The sequence below is a fragment of the Scyliorhinus canicula genome, chromosome 26 (assembly GCF_902713615.1).
Source record: "Scyliorhinus canicula chromosome 26, sScyCan1.1, whole genome shotgun sequence".
NCBI classification, from domain to species: Eukaryota; Metazoa; Chordata; class Chondrichthyes; order Carcharhiniformes; family Scyliorhinidae; genus Scyliorhinus; species Scyliorhinus canicula.
In genome coordinates this window covers 1,840,051-1,857,966 of record NC_052171.1, presented here as the reverse complement: position 1 = coordinate 1,857,966, position 17,916 = coordinate 1,840,051, and the positions used below count along the sequence as shown (strand labels likewise).

The 17,916-nt window shown below is 47.1% G+C and overlaps 1 protein-coding gene and 1 non-coding gene across 3 annotated transcripts; both read right to left on the bottom strand.

The window, feature by feature from the left end:
* Nucleotides 1-913: 913 nt before the first annotated feature.
* Nucleotides 914-12,023, bottom strand: mak16 (MAK16 homolog (S. cerevisiae)). Of its 2 annotated transcripts, none has more exons than XM_038785236.1 (10): nucleotides 11,866-12,023; nucleotides 9,525-9,574; nucleotides 7,712-7,821; nucleotides 7,129-7,193; nucleotides 5,775-5,926; nucleotides 5,099-5,153; nucleotides 4,066-4,140; nucleotides 3,618-3,716; nucleotides 2,194-2,262; nucleotides 914-1,386 (listed from the first exon to the last, which is right to left on the bottom strand). In XM_038785236.1, exons 1-10 carry the CDS (start codon nucleotides 11,878-11,880, stop codon nucleotides 1,195-1,197), a joined length of 882 nt encoding a protein of 293 aa, XP_038641164.1. In that variant the 5' UTR covers nucleotides 11,881-12,023; the 3' UTR covers nucleotides 914-1,194. The 2 variants fall into 2 exon arrangements, with proteins under 2 accessions (XP_038641164.1, XP_038641165.1); XM_038785237.1 differs by having other exon boundaries at nucleotides 2,194-2,259.
* A 3,375-nt stretch (nucleotides 12,024-15,398) lies between these two features.
* On the bottom strand, nucleotides 15,399-15,496 carry LOC119957619. The gene has a single exon (XR_005458847.1). It is a non-coding gene; the product is annotated as a small nucleolar RNA U13 (small nucleolar RNA).
* Between the last annotated feature and the right edge of the window lie 2,420 nt (nucleotides 15,497-17,916).

Below are 17,916 nucleotides of genomic sequence, written 5' to 3'. Positions count from 1 at the left end.
CTTAGCAAGCTAGACCCAGACATGGGGATAAACTCAGTAACACATGTTGATTCCTATTTGTTCAGTCAGGTGGGTGCTGGTTTGGCATCATCCATGGCTTAGTACCAGCCCTTGGAGCCAAAGTCAGCTGGTGGTGGATCATTCCACTCCAGAGACGAGAGCACAGTCCAGGTTAACTCTAATACAGTACTGAGGGAGCGCTGTCTTCCAGATAAATGGCAGGGTCCGCGGAAACAATTCTATACACTGTTTCAAAGGGCAAGGATGCAGGATGTTACAGAGGGCTGAGGTCACACATTTAAACAGAAAAATGGGAATTGGGGCTTGAATCTAACTACCTCATCTGACCCAGGAGAGCCTGACCATTGGCCTGAATGCTAACGATAGAGAAGTTCCCTGTTCCCAGTCGTGCACCTCCTGGGCAGTGGTAATTTCTTAGTGGGGTACAGTCCGACAGGCATCCTTTACTATCTCAACCTGTTGGAAACATCAGAGAGAGGAAATGTGAGAGCCCAATGCTACCCCTCGTGTAATTAACTACCACCGCCACTCCACCCACCTCCTAACCCCCCACCAGTTCCTCCACTCAGCACAGGTACAGCACATCCCCAACCTGGGACATTCTAATCTGCTCGTATCAGCATTTACTCACTGATCCACTGGGGAACCACTTTAAAGGAACATTCAAGACTGGTGTAATTTGCTCAGTGTTTTGCTCATCTATTTAACTGCAGGAGAGACATACATGATGACTGCACCACACAGTCATTTTGGGTCTGGGTTTCGGCAGCTGCTGGCTCGAGCCTCTGACCTTTCCAACAGGTTGAGATAGTGAAGGATGCCAGTTCACTGGCACAGCAGTTTAGTGTGGAGAGATTTTGACTGGGGCATGAGCAGATAATTACTCCAAGACTTTTCTAAAACTGTGTGCACAGTTCAGTCACACATCCTTTATTCATCGTCATATAAAATGGGGCTGATGAAGGCTAATGGAAAAGCCACAATTCACACTGTAACAATGTCTAACATGGTTCTCGCATTCCTCAGTCAAAGCCATGATATGTGGCAGCTGCAAAGATGTTTTGCTCATTGTGGAGACTGTGAAAGCTCCTTTCCTCAACATGATCTTAAGAATGGAGTTTGCGTCCAATCCTCACCTTCAGTACAGTTTGAGCAATGCTTCAATCAGAGCTGTCACGTACTGCTTGCTTTGGCGGATGGCTCTGTCTCCTGTTCATATTCGATTTCCACAAAAGGTCGCTTCTTCCGGGCAAGGCCCTTGACTGGTGTTTTTCCCTTGGATGTAGAGGTTTCTTTCTCCAGCTCCTCAGTGATGCTGGAATGCTCCTGTTCCTCCTCACTGTCCACCTCCAGTTTGTCCATGGCCTGCGGGTGTGTGAGAAAAAAAAGTTTCAGTCAGCTGGTAGCAGCAACTTGACAATAGTACATCATGCACTCCTGCAGATATCCCAGTTTGGGGGCGGGGGGGGGGGGGAAGAGAAGATGTGGGCAAGGAGGCTTCTCAAATGCTTCCCAGTTTGTTTTCATCTCACACCTCACCTCCTACCCCTTTTCCCTTGAAGACCCACTGCGATACATTTCCAAGAACAGCTCTGCACCACATCCACGTGGTTGCTTCTCAGGTGTCAACTGAAGTCGTGAATGCAAGTAAGCTGAGGCAGGAAAGGCCAAGCTTCATCTAAACCTCACAGGTGCCAGCTGGCAGGGACACCGAACTAATCACATTCAAATTTAACACCAAAGGGCAGTTCTTAACACCGTGACCAATTTCACATTGAGCACGGACCCCTGGACAGTGCATTACACAGGTCAAGAACAGAACCGTTTCTTTCTGAAGACGTTTTTCATGACAGATAAACCTAACAGGGAAAGTGGATTTGCTGCGTCAGATAACAGGCTTGCAGGTTGGCAGCTGGAGGCAATTCGAACAGATAGTTGGAATAAGAATCTCCACGGTCAATTGGCTACAAGACACATCACGAAATACCTCACCCGGGATGGCTGACAACATTCAACACTTAACGCATTCACTGACCGAGTGACTCGGGAATTCATTGGAGCCTTCCCATTCCTTGCCAACCTACCCCCCCCCCACCACCACCAACATCCCAGCAATATATTCCCTTCCCTCCCCCAAATGGAGAAGAATTGAGACATCATTGAGCCAAATACCTCAAAGTCACTCAGGTCACTCTCATCTATTTCGTCACCCTCCACATATTCCACTTGGCCAACATCCTGCTGAGAGAGAGAGAGAGAGAGAAATATTACAGAACAGAAGAGCAATATCCAGTTTCTTTTGAGACTGTCAGTAACTTCAACACATTCCCTACATAGTTAATTTGAAAGGTCTGGAGGACATGCTGTACTGGAGCAGCGTCCAACAGAAATCACTGACTGGTCCTCATGCAGTGGTGGCAACATTCTTTCGGCTGCTGGCATTAACTTTGGTAGAAAATGGGCAGCACGGTGGCCTAGTGGTTAGCACAACCGCCTCACGGCGCTGAGGTCCCAGGTTCGATCCCGGCTCTGGCTCACTGTCCGTGTGGAGTTTGCACATTCTCCCCGTGTCTGCGTGGGTTTCGCCCCCACAACCCAAAAATGTGCAGTGTAGGTGGATTGGCCACTCTAAATTGCCCCTTAATAGAAAAAATAATTGGGTAATCTAAATTTATTTTTTAAAAAACTTTGGTAGAAAATGCCTCATGGATATCACATGTGAACGCAATTAACATGTAGTGAACAGCATCATTCAGTGCAAAGCTCATCAAAATCTGGAATTCTGGCGTGAGTTTCATCAAATTTAACACATCTCAGAGTACCTTCGAACTTTCTGTCCAAGTTAGCCACTTTGCCGGAGCAACTGCTGCACACGGCGACTTAATGAAATATCGCAGACCCCGCCCCAACCCATGTCCCTCCACCATCCCCACCCCTTCTCCAACCAGACTGTCCTCCACCCACCTGCAAGATCTTCCCCTGCTCTCCACCCAGAACCTTCCTCCTGACCCCACCCTCCATTCAGACCCTTCCAACCCCCCGCCCCTCCAGACGGACATCCTGAATGGAGCAAGGATGGTGTCTGCCTGTTGCTGTAACGTGCCCTTTTGGGACTGCTGTCCACTGACTGGGATCTGTGCAGCTCACCCAGATTAGTCAATCTGACGAGGTCAGCTTCTCTATCCTCAGTAACATTGCTGATGTTTCCACGGTGTCAACTCTAGAATTTCCTCCATCACCCAACATTTAACAGATGAGCAGTGACCAAGGAAATAAAGGATACACAAACATCAAAAAATCCCCGTATTTACTGCTCATCAACAAAAGGATTAAAAAGTTAATCGGCACAAACATGCTAATTTGAGTACTGAGATTATAGGCCCGAGAGTGATGTCTGTTACTGATTTTTTGATTTGTCCACATTTGGACTTCCAGTGAGCCGAAACACTGGACAACTCTGCCCAAAACAACTTAGGTTCACGGAAGCAGGACCAAGGAAACCAGGCACAGTCCAACCAATCAGCATTCAAATTTCATCAGAATCAATGACAAGCAGGGTCGGTTTTGTTTTCCTTCCGACCTCTGTCGGCACTTACCTCATCCTCTTCTTCCGAGGAATCTGTCTCGCTCTCTTCATCCTGCTGCTCCAGCGCTTTGTCGAAAGCATGAATGGGGAAGTTGTAGATGTCTTCATACTGACGGGAGAGGAAAGGAAGGCATTACTAATTGATCAGACATTCCCCAGGGGTCCAGCTTTGGTGACAACAGCAACCTCTAAACCCGCACTTTAACTCGCCTCTCTCTCTGCCCGTGGGACTGACTTACTAATACATCCATTAGTGGGGTTACAATTTCACCCCCCATAAAACATGTGCCCGCCGAAGCAGACCATTCCGCAGCATAAGGCAACCACCATCCAACTGGTTTGTCAATCATGGCCATTCCATCATACACAGTGTGAGGATGATTCGTGTGCCACCCTCAACAGTTACACATGATCTCAATGTGAGCTCAAATCCAAGCCCATGAAGGTCAGCAACTCACCGTCCCCTGCTTCAGTCGCTCCAGCAGTTCCTTCTCAATGGCATTATCCAGCTGAGCCGCGATCAGAGCTTTTTCCTGTAAAGATACAACAGTCAGACTCTGCCACATTGCAGCCTCCCCGCCCCTAGCTCAGGAATAACCCGCCCCAACCAATCTATATTCTATCGATAAGGGAATAGTGTAGAGGGACTTTAGAGGGGTTTCACAGGACGGCGCAACATTGAGGGCCGAAGGGCCTGTACTGCGCTGTAATGTTCTATGTTAACCAAATCCATCCCATTGGAATCTCCACCGATCCTGCTTGCTCCTGTCACTCAATTCCGACCTCACGAGGATGTCAAGGCTGGGAGAGGGTGCGGAGATCTACCTGGATGGTAGCAAGAATGAGGTACTTGCGCTACTTGGAGACCAGAAAAGTTGGGATTGCTCTGCTCAGCGCACAGTAGGTTAAGGTGAGATTTAATTGGGGTATTCAAAACCATGATAGAGAGAGACTGTCAGTGTCAGAAAGATGAGGAACCAGTCTGACAGACAGAGGGGAGGTGAGGAGAAACTTATTTACGCAGCATGTTGGAATGATTTGGAATGCACTGCCTGAAAGGGTGGTTAGAAACCTACTCAACAGTAACTTTCAAAAATAAATTGGATAAATATTTTAAGGGGAAAAAAACTGGAGGGCTACCAGAAACAAGTAAATGGGACCAACTGGAATGTCTTTCAAAGAGGGAACACAGACATGGATGGGCTGAACAGACTCCTCCTGTGAGATAATTCAGTGTCGAGTTGTGTCTGCCGAAATAAGATGGTATCCAATATACTTCACAGGGCTTCCAGTAACTCAGACAGCCAACGGAACACTGTTATTTTCACGTTGAGAAGGATGATGGAGTCTCTGAAAGGTGCCATAAAACTCCCTAAAATGGCATCAAAATCTCTCTCATCAACAAGTCACTGTCACTAAAGGGAACACGCCAATGCACGTTCATTCACTGTCAGGTCAGTCAAATCACATGGAAGTGCAACAGCCGTTTACCTCTCTGCGGCTCTCTCTCCGTTCAACCTTCTTGCTCAAAGGTACCAGCTTCCTCCTAAAAGAAAACACAACAAAGTTAGCCTGAGAAAGGGGAAGCTACCCAATCCCAAGCGCTACACAGCATAGTAGGGCTTTAACCACCCAACATGGCCAATATGAGTGACTGAGGCATCAGGAGCAAGTTGTGTCTTTGCTTTTATTCAAGGGGGTTATTTTGGAAAAGGTCCAGGTTCGGACCACTGTCGGGTCTGCGGTTAGCAGCGCTGCGTAAGCAATGTGGTTGTGCTCAGCTAAAGGCTTTTGCCTCTGTGGGAGACATCCAATTTTGTTTCAGAATTTAAATGTCGTCCGACCCTCCCATCACAAACCAGAGGAGCCCCTTTTGGATTTTTGCAGCCTTGAGCGCTGGAAAATAAGCAGGTTCACTGGGTAACACCGGTGGTCATGAGGCAAGACAGAGCTGAAGAGAGTAGGCCAGGTCCCCCACAGTTATATTTCCACCTCCAATCATCACCCCTGGATTCTCACTGATGAAGATGGTCCTTTAATCTCGGGTGATCATCGCCTCCGCACTACCCGCCTCCAAAATGAGAGCCCACGCCCGAGATGAGCGGTTTGTCATTGGCTCCAATTGAACAAAGACCAAACCTGGCTGAACACTGCAGAACAAACTTACTGTCTCTTCAGGGTAAGCTTGCGGATGCGGATGAGATACTGGGTGATCTTTGTGAAGCGCTGCTTGCACTTGTGCCTGATGAACCGGGGCCAGTAGATGAGATTCTCATCAATCTGCTCGAGAGCTTTCTCATAATTCTTACTCAACTTTACCTGCAAAATATTTAGAAAGGATGATACTGAGCTGAACGACCTTGAATTTAAGGGCAAGAACAGAAAGTTACTCTTTAAACAGATAAAGGAGTACAAATTCCAGCAGCAAAACACCAACCAATGCAAAAGGCAAAACTGGAGGTTGGAGGTGCAGCTGCCACCAGGGATCACCTGACGGTTTATTTTAAGTTTCTGCAGCAGGAACTGCACCCACGTGTACCTCATGAATCCATCACGGTTCACAAATGCTACGTCTAATGTGCCTCACACGTGCTATTTGCTTACACGCCATTCATGTCGTTCCTTATGATCTCGTTGACTGTTCCCAAGTACCATTTCTCTTAATGTCAAATATGCATTCCCCCCTCCACCCTGCCAATTTGTGTTACTCCAAATGTTTCTCACATGTGCTATTCCTTGTCTACTTTATTCCTTTAGCTCGCCACATGTGCGAATTATTTGCTATGTTACTCCTGCAACACAGGACTCAGGGTGTTAAGTAATCTGAAAGTGTGGTCATGATGACGAACCACAAAAGAGATTCAGTGCCTCCGGGATCACATATAATCAGTAAGGAACATATTCCACCAGATATCGCTTGGGTTATTACGAACAACCAATTAACCCTCATCAAAGAGAAGGAATATCTCAGAAATTACAGGCATCCTCGACTTTACAATATTTACAACGAACAGTGCTTGCAACGTTTATTTGACACCCCCTTTTCAACTTCGGTTTCGACTTTACAATGCCACCTAGCACATTCAGTGACTTTGTGCTGCTCATCTATATGACTGGACAGGTCGAACCGTCTTTATTAGGTTGGACATGAATGATTTATTCTGTTCAATTTATTTGCCGTCACCATCGCGATTTTCACGCATTTATAGATTTAATATATGTTCACTTGCGGAAATTCAAGGTTGTACAGACAGTGATCGATGGCTTCATCATATCCCCCCATATACATCAACAGGCACCTCAGTGACTTGACAGGGCAACGGTTGAGAGTTTTTGACACCCCCGCTGCCTCACGAGTGATTTCCGCTCTTAGTTCAGGAACAAATCCTCCATTCATACCATTGTCCCCATTGGAAAATCGGTTCCAATTTACGACCTTCCAACTGACGTTGTTTCCAGGCACTAATTACCGAGTACGAGGACTGCCAGCTAAAATAGCAAATCATTCAGTCTGTGCTTACCCTCTCCCACAATCGAGATGGAAACGCAGCTCGTTCAATTGTCTTCATGTACAGGAAACACTGACCTGCACAATGCAAAATGGCAACTTTAGCGTACGGGGAACCTGTGACAGGCAGACCCACCATCATCGCAGTAAGAGGAGGCAGGAGAAATCAAGCCCAGAGACCTCCTTATAAAAATTCACATGCTTGATGAGCAAAATCCCCTGCATCATCTGACGGTATGAAGCAATTATGAGTGTTTATCCTGGCAAATACAGATGGTACAATAGGTTGCATACATTCATATGTGTTGAGTAGAAGTGTTATTTAGCAAACGTATAACCATTAAACATAAATAAGTAGACATTTGATAAAGGAAACCAGCCATTCTGACCAACCATCCCACATCGTTCATGTGCAGTCATTCTAACCCAACTCCTCAAAGGTCCTCTCTCCCTCACGTTTAACCACCTATCTAAATGTTCTTCAAAGTCTCTACTTCAATCACACACTCACACATGGGTGAACCAGCAGAAGTACGGCTTAAAGTTTGCAATGTGAGGGTGGAAAGATAATTTCAGATAGAGAACAGATTGCTTACCTTTCTCCTCCCTGACGGTTGCATATTGACTGTTGGCCAGCGGACATGAGGACCTGTTGCAAAGGCCTGTGATATTGTACTCATTGCGACAGAAGTTCTGCGTTTTAGTCCTGCAAAGGTGAAAAACAAAAGAGAACCAACATTAAAAGATGCATGAAGTGTGCGACATTTATTTTTTCTTAAAATAGAGCTGTCAAATACGTCAGAGAATTAGCTGGCAATGATACAGGAAAACTCAGCACAATAGGAGAGCAGGATCCCATTATAAAAACAGACAATATCCAGCTCTGTAAAGCAAGGAATCTACATCTGGTGTATTATGTAGGTGCATGGATATGTTTCAGACTGAGAGATGGTTTGCAAGTGTTCCTCAAGGTGACGCATTTTGGGCCGATTGCTCTTTCCATTTACTGGGCGTGGACTCAGGTGACGGGAGCAGCATTATAATGTTTGCAGGTGATCTGTAACTTAGAAGAAGAGCTAATAATGGCAAACAGAGGAACTCAGAAACAGGAAGGGCAGAAGCACAGTAGATGAATTCCAACAGCGTCAAGCATGAAATGATGCACTTTGGACGTACGAAAATAAAACCAGAAAATAAATACAGAACATAGGATTACGAAGCAGGAGCAGGCCATCTGGCTCGGTGAGGCTGCTCTGCCATTCTATTAGATCACAACTGATCGAGTTGTGGACTCAACTTCACTTTCCTGTCTGTGACCTACTCCTGCCCATAACCCTCGACTTTCTTGTCTGTGTAATGTCACAATTTGGAAAAGTGTAGATATGGGGTGAATTTGGGTGCCCAGATGCACACATCATAAAGGCAGCATGCAAGGTTGATAAGCTAACCATGATAGAACTTTATATATCACTGGATAAACCTCCGGTGGTGATCTATGGAGAATTATGGGCAAGGCCTTAGGACAAGGGTTACCAGGATGTCAACAGACAGGAGGATCTTCAGTTGGGAGGAGGGTTTGGAAGAACTTTGACTATTCTTTGGAATAAGGCCTGGGGCTGGTTTAGCACAGGGCTAAATCGCTGGCTTTGAAAGCAAACCAAGGCAGGCCAGCAGCACGGTTCAATTCCCGTACTAGCCTCCCCGAACAGGCGCCGGAATGTGGCGACTAGGGGCTTTTCACAGTAACTTCATTTGAAGCCTGCTTGTGACAATAAGCGATTTTCATTTCATTTCAAGTATTGACCTCTTTGACATGCGGGGTTTCGATCAAGCAGATACAAGTCTGCTCCTTCCGAGGAGCGAAGCAATACACAGAGAGGCCATTTATTTAATATCAGTGGCAAAGGATGCAGAGGGAGAGGAGGAGAATTATTTTCACTCGGCTTGTTGGGATTTGGAATGTTTTACTTATCAAGGCGGTGGAAGCTGCTTCCGTAAATAATTTAAAAGGGGAGTTGGGCAGCTCCTAGACAATGAAGGTAACAGAGTGGTGTGGGTCACAAAACAACTGCTCTTTCAAAGAGCCTGAAACTAGCATGATGGGCTGAATGGCTTTCTGCGCTGCAGGTTTCTCCCCTTCCACATCTCCCACCCTGGTTAACAAACCTCCCACAGAGCGGAGCAAGTGAGCTGTGTGAAACCAGTCCAGTGATCATAAGAAAGATGCTTTTCCCTTGGCGCTGGCAGGGGGAATCGCGGTATTTCAGTGTGACACAATGGGAATGGGGAACTACAGACCACTCCACACTCAAGATCAGATGTCAATTCCTGCTATTACAAATGCAAACTCCCAAAGGGAAGAAGTCACGCACTTCAGCCATGGTTTATTTTTTGGGAATTTTTACTTACTTCACTTTGTAGGAACAAAACTGTTTGTTTCCGATGACATCCCAAAGCACCTGGAGGGAAAAGACCAAATCCAATTCAATTCCACTCTGATCAACAAGATGACTACAAACTGAAATGCAAGTGCATTTAGCAGAAACTGCAGGCAGACCATCACTGCAAATAGAAAAACTTGGTCCGATAAAATTATTCTAGTTATTATGCGAGGTGAAACTGCTTTCTGTGAAATGGAATTGTAATGCCACTCACACTGGGCGTTGAGGAACCGCTGCCCTCTTTTGTACAGCAACGTGGAGCACTCCGGGTTTGCTTTACTTTTGGAAATTCCGACTGCTTGAAGACTTGATATCCGCTGAACTTCAAACATAATCTACCGGTGCACTGCAGTTCCCCAAGTCTTGGCAAAGGATAATCAGATCGGGATTTGGCCATTTCACGACCACCAAGGGTAAAAATCCTGAGAGGGGAAATTTAATGCTCAGATGGAGACCACTGTGTCTGCACCAGCTGAAAAAGTGACCAGCCCAATGTCACCTTCCAGCTCTTGGTAGGTCACCCTGCTAATTACAGCACTTCAAATGCACCTCCATGTGCTGTTTAAATGAGATGGGATTTCTGCCTTGACTACCCCTTTCAGGTAGTGAGTTCCCCCAGTGTGGAAAAGTTTCTCAGCACCACTAATCATTCCACCAATTCGTTTTAATGGTTGTTGCTCACTGTGCCAACAAATTTAGGTTCCTCTATCTCAGTTTCTCTTGATTAACACACTCCATTGGCTTGGATTGGATTTGTCTACTGTACCGAGGTACAGTGAAAAGTATTTTTCTGCGAGCGGCTCAACAGATTATTCAGTACATGAAATGAAAAGGAAATAAAAGAAAATACATAATAGGAAAACACAAGGTACACAATGTAACTGCATAAGCACTGGCATCGGATGAAGCATACAGGGGTATAGTGTTAATGAGGTCAGTCCATAAGAGGGTCGTTTAGAAGTCTGGTAACAGCAGGGAAGAAGCGGTTTTTGAATCTGTTCGTGCATGTTCTCAGACTTCTGTATCTCCCGCCTGATGGAAGAATTGAATCTGTCCTCTGCTCCAGAGAAAACAACAACACAATACCCAATTGTACCTTATAGCTACAATTCTGGCAATGTCCCTGCAAGTCTGCTCTGTACCCCTCTCGGGTGATCACATCCTTCCAGTAATGTGTGCAAAACTATACAGTAACCCAGACACTCACAGAACTCCAGGAATGCATTAAAGCCACAATGGGAAAGGTAATTATCTCTGGCCCGAACACCATCATATCGTGACGGGTTGGAAACTATGTAAAATTGCAAATCTAAGCTGTAATTCCAAATGTAGTAAACATTCCCAAAGAGGGCAAAGCATACCCACAGGAACATGGGCGGCATGGTAGCACAGTGGTTGCCACTGTTGCTTCACAGCACCAGGGTCCCAGGTTTGGCTTGGGTCACTGTCTGTGTGGAGTCTTCACATTCTCCCTGTGTCTGTGTGGGTTTCTAAGGGCGCTCCGGTTCTCTCCCACAAATCCCAAAAGATGTGCTTGTTAGATGAATTGGACATTCTGAATTCTCCCTCAGTGTACCCGAACAGTCGCCGAAATGTGGCGACTGGGGGGGTTTCACAGTCACTTCATTGCAGTGTTGATGTAAGCCTACTTATGAGACTAATAAAGGTTATAACTATGACAGGAAAAGCTAATCACTGTGGATGCTGGAATCTGAAACAAAAATCAGAAAAGGGTGGACAATCTCAGCAGATCTGACAGCATCTGTGTGGAGAGAGAGAGAGAGAGCGAAAACGGAGTTAACTTTGCGAGTTTCGACGACTCCTTGTCAAAGCTCATGTGAGTGCCTGGCTTCTGAGAGGGCGCGATCAGGGTGGCATCAGCCGAGCATATCGAGGGGCCTCGTGGCCAACACACAGGGGTTAGGCTGAGGGAGCTGGGGGCCAGGTGGCAGGGTGCCCCCACTCCTCCAAACAGCCCGCCTTCCCCAACCCTTTGAGAACCCACTGTGGACAGGGCTTTGAGCAGCCATCTTCCAGCCCAGTGGGGTGGCAGCAGATCATCCTCTGTCCCGGGTGGGGGGAGAGACGGGTGCTGCCTGAAAAAGGAGTGAGGCCACCTCAGGGTGCCACACACTGTACTTCAAGAAACTCATCTCATTTCCACATTAGGTAAACTCTGAAGTGTGCTGTGATTTCCTGCCATGGGTTTGGTGAAGAAAGTCTATTTGGGCTGTCCACGGGCCTCCATCTGACCCCCTCCCCCCAATCCCTCCCCCCAGGCTCGCAGGCCCCTGGAGCCCCGCACTCACGTCGTCGTGCTGCATGGCTGCCTCCTCCCGGTGCTGTTCAGCCGGCCCGAGCTGCCCTGGCTTTCCCCTTCACCCGCTCCGATATTCGCCGCTCAGCTCCGCACACACGCCGCCTCACACAGCCGCCGCCATCTTCCCTCCTCATGGCAACCGGGGCGGGGCTAAGGGGGGGGGGGCTGACTGCTGCGGTTCCTCATCCAGGCCGCTGGGTGTCGCTGTCTCTCACTGCTCGGTGTAATACTGCCCTCTGGCGCAAGGGTGAAGAGTCGACACAAACTTTCAAGCCCCATGATTTTCTGCGGGCTGCTCATGAGTCGCCCCACGGTCACTATGGTTCTGCACCCCGCCTTCAGAATTGTACCCTTTGTGAGCACGGTGGTTAGCGCTGCTGCCTCACGGCGCCGAGGTCCCAGGTTCGCTCCCGGGTCACTGTCTGTACGGAGTTTGCACATTCTCCCCGTGTCTGCTTTGACCTCGCCCCCACAATCCAACAATGTGTGGAGAAGGTGAATTGGCTCACACTAAATGAAAATGAAATGAAAATCGCTTATTGTCACGAGTAGGCTTCAATGAAGTTACTGTGAAAAGCCCCTAGTCGCCACATTCCGGCGCCTGTCAGGGGAGGCTGGTATGGGAATCGAACCGTGCTGCTGGCCTGCTTGGTCTGCTTTAAAAGCCAGCGATTTAGCCAAGTGAGCTAAACCAGTCCCTCCAAATTGTCCCTTAATTGGAAAATTGGGTGCTCAAAATTTTTTTTAAATTGTGTCCTTTGTTTTATCAGCACAGTAGCACAAGTGGATAGCACTGTGGCTTCACAGCACCAGGGTCCCAGGTTCAATTCCCCGCTGGGTCACTGTCTGTGCGGAGTCTGCATGTTCTCCGCGTGTCTGCATGGATTTCCTCCCACAGTCCAAAGCTGTGCAGGTTCGGTGGATTGGCCATGATTAATTGCCCTTAGTGTCCAAAAAGGTGAGGAGAGGGCAGCACGATGGCGCAGTGGGTTAGCCCTGCTGCCTCACGGCACCGAGGTCCCAGGTTCGACCCCGGCTCTGGGTCACTGTCCATGTGGAGTTTGCACATTCTCCCCATGTTTGCGTGGGTTTCGCCCCCACAATGCAAAGATGTGCAAGGTAGGTGGATTGACCAAACTAAATTGCCCCTTAATTGGAAAAAATGAATTGGGTACTCTAAATTTATAAAAAATAAAAGGAAAAAAAAAGGTTAGGAGGGGTTATTGGGTCAATGGGCCAAATGGCCTCTTTCTGCACTCTATGTTCCATACATGTTCTATGTTGCCTCTCCCCATTCCTCCTGGAAAATTGATTTGCTTCACCCTCCTCAGCAGGAGAATTTTGCCTGCCACTTGAAAATCTCTTATTGTCACAAGTAGGCTTCAAATGAAGTTACTGTGAAAAGCCCCTAGTCGTCAAATTCCGGCACCTGTTCGGGGAGGCTGGTACGGAACTGAACCATGCTGCTGGCCTGCCTTGATCTGCTTTCAAAGCCAGCGATTAAGCCTTGTGCTAAACCAGCCCCTGTCTGCTCATTCTATCAACTTGTCTACTCGTGTATCATCACCCTTTCTAAGCTCGCTGTTTGCCATCCTCCTCGCAGTCCACAATTATTTTCCAAGTTCTGTGACACCCACAAATTTTGAAACTGTGTCCAGTCCACCAATGATGAGGCCATTCATATACGCCAAGAGAAGTAGGGTCCGAACACCCACACCCGGGAGCCGCACGATAAACCTTCCTTCACTCCAGCGCCAGTTTCTGCTTCCTGTCACTTGGCCAATTTCACGTCCCGGCACATAATCAAGCCATTTGGCCATCTTATCAATGCACCTTCCTTGGCCAGCAAGTCCTGAAGTGGGCCTTGAACTGAGAGTTTCTGGCCCAGAGGGAAGGATGCTGCCACTGTAGCAGAAGATCACTTTTCTCGCAAACAAAGTTGTGTATCTGAAAAGTGACATCCAAGAATATCGGGAATAGCTATATGGCCCAGCTGGTATTTCAACTCCACACAAATATCTTCCCATTTCACCTGCCTTTTCTCGAATATCAGCACATAGCTTTTCACCATTTTCTCCTGTAGTATAAATTGTCCTGATTGTTTGAAATTTTGCAATTTGCGTTTGTCCTGATGGGTACAAGATGAAAGGCTTTGGCAATATGGGCTGGAATCTCTACTGACTGGCGGCGGAATGGGAAATGCGATTGGGCATTGGAATCATGGCTGTGCCAGCTTCACGCCAAATCACAATTCTCCGATACCTCGACAGTGGAGTCAATGAGTTCCAGAATGCACGTACATTAAACACCACAGGCATATCATTGGCGGGCGGGGGGTATAGAAAGTGTTGAACATCAGCATAGTTTTCTGACAGTCATACCGCTGGCCGGGGGGGGGGGGGGGGGGGGGTGCTCCTGCCAGGGAAGAGGGCATGGCCAGGAGGTGGGCTGTGCTGTCAGGATGGACGGGCACAGAGCACTATTGCTGCAACCTGCAAGGCAGCCACGCAGCTTCGCACGCCGCTGACTGTCCACTGAACTTAGGGCCACGGGTCGTATTTGTGTCCCCAGGCCACCCCTCTAGGTGCCCTCTGGCCCCAATGACCCATCAGCGGGATGCACGCACTCCAATGCAAACAGCGCCATCTTGTTGGCTGGGATGAGTGTGTGTGGGGAGTGTAATGTGTATGTGCGGCTGCAGCTCGTCAGCCTCCCGAGTGTTAATCACGGACCCGGTGAATCCTGCACCGTTTCTCATTTGGAATTGGTTGTGCTCCATGTGGCGCCGGTGCTAGCCGCTCCACGGTCACTGAATTGGTGCAGGTGGGATGCCAGTTTTGCTGTAGCAGAAGTCCACAAATCCTGCCCCAGGTTCAACACTTAGTGAGGCTAAGAGAAGCCGCTGTATGTCTTTATTTTCAGTGATTTTCAGCACATCTTTGTCTATTTAAATAACAGGGAGAACAGCAACAAGGATACAAAACTGGTGAACGGTTGTTAATCAGACTGAGATTTCTGGTGGGGTTCCCCATAGGGGTCGATGTTAGGACCCTCTCCCTTTCTTGATTTATATGAATGACCGAGACCGTGCACAGTTTCAATTCCCTTCTTCAATGTACCTCCACTACATGGTACAATGTCAAGAGGGGAAATTACGGGCAGCACGGTGGCCTAGTGGTTAGCACAACTGCCTCACGGCGCTGAGGTCCCAGGTTCAATCCCGGCTCTGGGTCACTGTCCGTGTGGAGTTTGCGCATTCTCCCCGTGTCTGCGTGGGTTTCGCCCCCCACAACCCTAAAATGTGCAGAGTAGGTGGATTGGCTACACTAAATTGCCCCTTAATTGGAAAAAATAATTGGGTAATCTAAATTTATTTTTTAAAAAGGGGGAATTACAGCAGAAATAAGGTTGGCATTCACCAAAGCCCTTATGCGACATGTAAGAACCCTCTTACAAACTAAACTGCTACAAACATCAATAAGCTATAAGTTAGGTGGTACATGAAGAATTCCCCCAGCTCAGAATCAGACGGGTAATGTGCCCTGTCGTAACAGGAAGGACGGCACATGTCACACAGCAGCGTGAAACACCCATTCATCACATGTCTGAACCAGAAGGATCGCCGAACTCACTGGCCGCTTGGAACACGGCTCAGAGCAAACACCTTTTAGGTCAAGGTGAACCGAACCATTCTCATTCTCCTGGCACCGTGCAGCAGGGACGCTGTCCTTCGGTTCGCCACCGGTTTCTTTTCGTTCGGTAACTTTCACTGAAAATATCATCTCCAAACCAACCTTATCGTTAACTATGCAAATATATGACGCGACGTGATGACGTATGCCAAGGGAACGTCCAACGCCACCCATTCTTGCGCGTGCGCAGGACAGCACATTGGCTTTCAAGGTTCTGTCATGTTCTCCAGCTCAACCCACACAGCTGGCAATTCAATATAGTTGTACCTTTAATGTAAATAATAAGTCCCAGGAAAGCAATTTGACAAAATGTGACTACATAGGAGGCGTCAGCACAGATGATCAAAAGCTTGATCAAAGAGGTTGTTTTTCAAGGTCCTTTTGAAGGAACACTTAGTCAAAGGCAGAAAGGTGCAGGGAAGAGATTTCAGAGTTTGTGCAGCTGAGGGTGAAGGGAATGGGGGGTGTGCAACTGCTGCTGGAGGACCATCAACTCAGTGAAAGACCCTCGTTGGTCTACTCAAAACTGTCAGGTCTTCCACTGCACAGAGCGGTCAACGACTGAGTTCTGCAGATGTACACGTTTCAAGGTCCTGCACTGGGGGGATGTCTCCACAAAGGCTCATTGGGGAAAGGCACTTCTGCTGCAGTGCACCTCAGGGTGCAACATACAGTATTGAAGGAAACTGATCTGTTTTGCCTTTTGTGCACATTGACTGTTGGTTCAGCCCTTTGGCTAAGATCAAGCGTAGGAAGGATCAAATCCGACATCAGGTGAAATGCCTGATCTTGTCAGCTTGAATCTATGATGTCTCTCATGTGGGGGACCGTGAATTGGATTCAAGCTTTTCACAGTTGCAGTGTTAATGTAAGCCTACTTGTGACAATAAAGATTATTATAATTGAATTTTAATTGGCTTTCGGAGCAAGGTGTTGGATTAAAGGCTCAACCTGTCCACTCTGTGCAGTGACTTGTGACTCTGGGAAAGGAATAACAAATTTTTTAATGTTAAAACTGCATTTCATTGCACTTTTTGATGGCCACTTTGAAACATTTTGTTGTGTTTTCAGGATTTTTCTGAATAAAGTATATTTTTGCAAAATAAAGTGTTTTTTGTGTTTTCATATATTTCAGGAATACAGTATATTCTTGTAAAAAAGAATATGGCATACAGAAGAGGCCACTTTTTAAGGAATACAAAGTTCTCAGAAAATTGTTGGGCTGAAGAAGGTTAGGCAAACAGTGAGGGTGGAGGCCATGGTGGGGGATGCAGAATTTAAATGAGAATGAGGGTTTTGAATTTGAACTGCTTGTAATAATAATAATGTTGAACTGGGAGTTAACATTGGTCAGGTAACACAGGAAATGTGGGGAAATGGGACTGTGAGATCAGGTACGGACAGCAGAGTTATGGATTAAAGTTGCAGGACAGGCAGGAAAGTATTGGAAGTCAAAGTTGCAGGAACCAAAGCATGGATGTAGATTTCAGCAGCATAGACTGATAATGGGACGATGTTACGGTGGATATCGGCAGCTTTGGGACAAGGAGCATAACGTAGACAGAAGCTCAGCTTGGGTTCATTTCGGACTTAGAAGTTGCCACTGGTACAGTTCAGCCAAAGATCACAGCCAAGGAGGAGAGCAATCGGCGTAGGAATGTAGTTTGTGAAAAGGCAAAAGACAATGGCTTTGATCTTTCCAATGGATAATTGGGGGAAATTGCAGCACATCCAAGACTGAGACAGTGGAGTTGTGGCAGAGGGTGTCCTCTTGTGGCTAAATTGTGCCATGGTTCTGTGATTTTCAAGATCCAGCTAAAATGAACTGAAAATCCATGAGGTGGAGTGTGCCTATTATGTTATGGAGTCCTCTTCACAATTGCTGAGCAAAAAAGTAAACTTCCAGTCCAGGGGAGTGGCAGCAGCAGCAGTAATTGAACAACTCATATGCTTGTTTCCTGCAGTTTTCTCCTCTCCTGCATGATGAATAAGCAACCTTGCAGAGATCTAAATGGAGAAGTCTGCAACCAAGCAATCTCAACACTTGAGGAGAACAGAGTCAGACACCGACAGCACACCGCAAAGCCAGCGTCTTCACCCATCCCTTTCACAGTGACTTTGCATGTAATACTTGCAGTCGGATTTGCAAATAAAGAATTGGTTTGACATCACAAATGGGACAACAGCAAACTGGACGGTAAACATTTGATCTGCTTGCTGAACAATTATCTGTATAAATGGCTGACAGAAGAGGCGACATCATCTTCTGATATTGGCTCTTTGCCAGGATACAGTGACGCCAGCACCATTTGATATTTCACTCAAAAAACCTTTGATGTGTGACCACA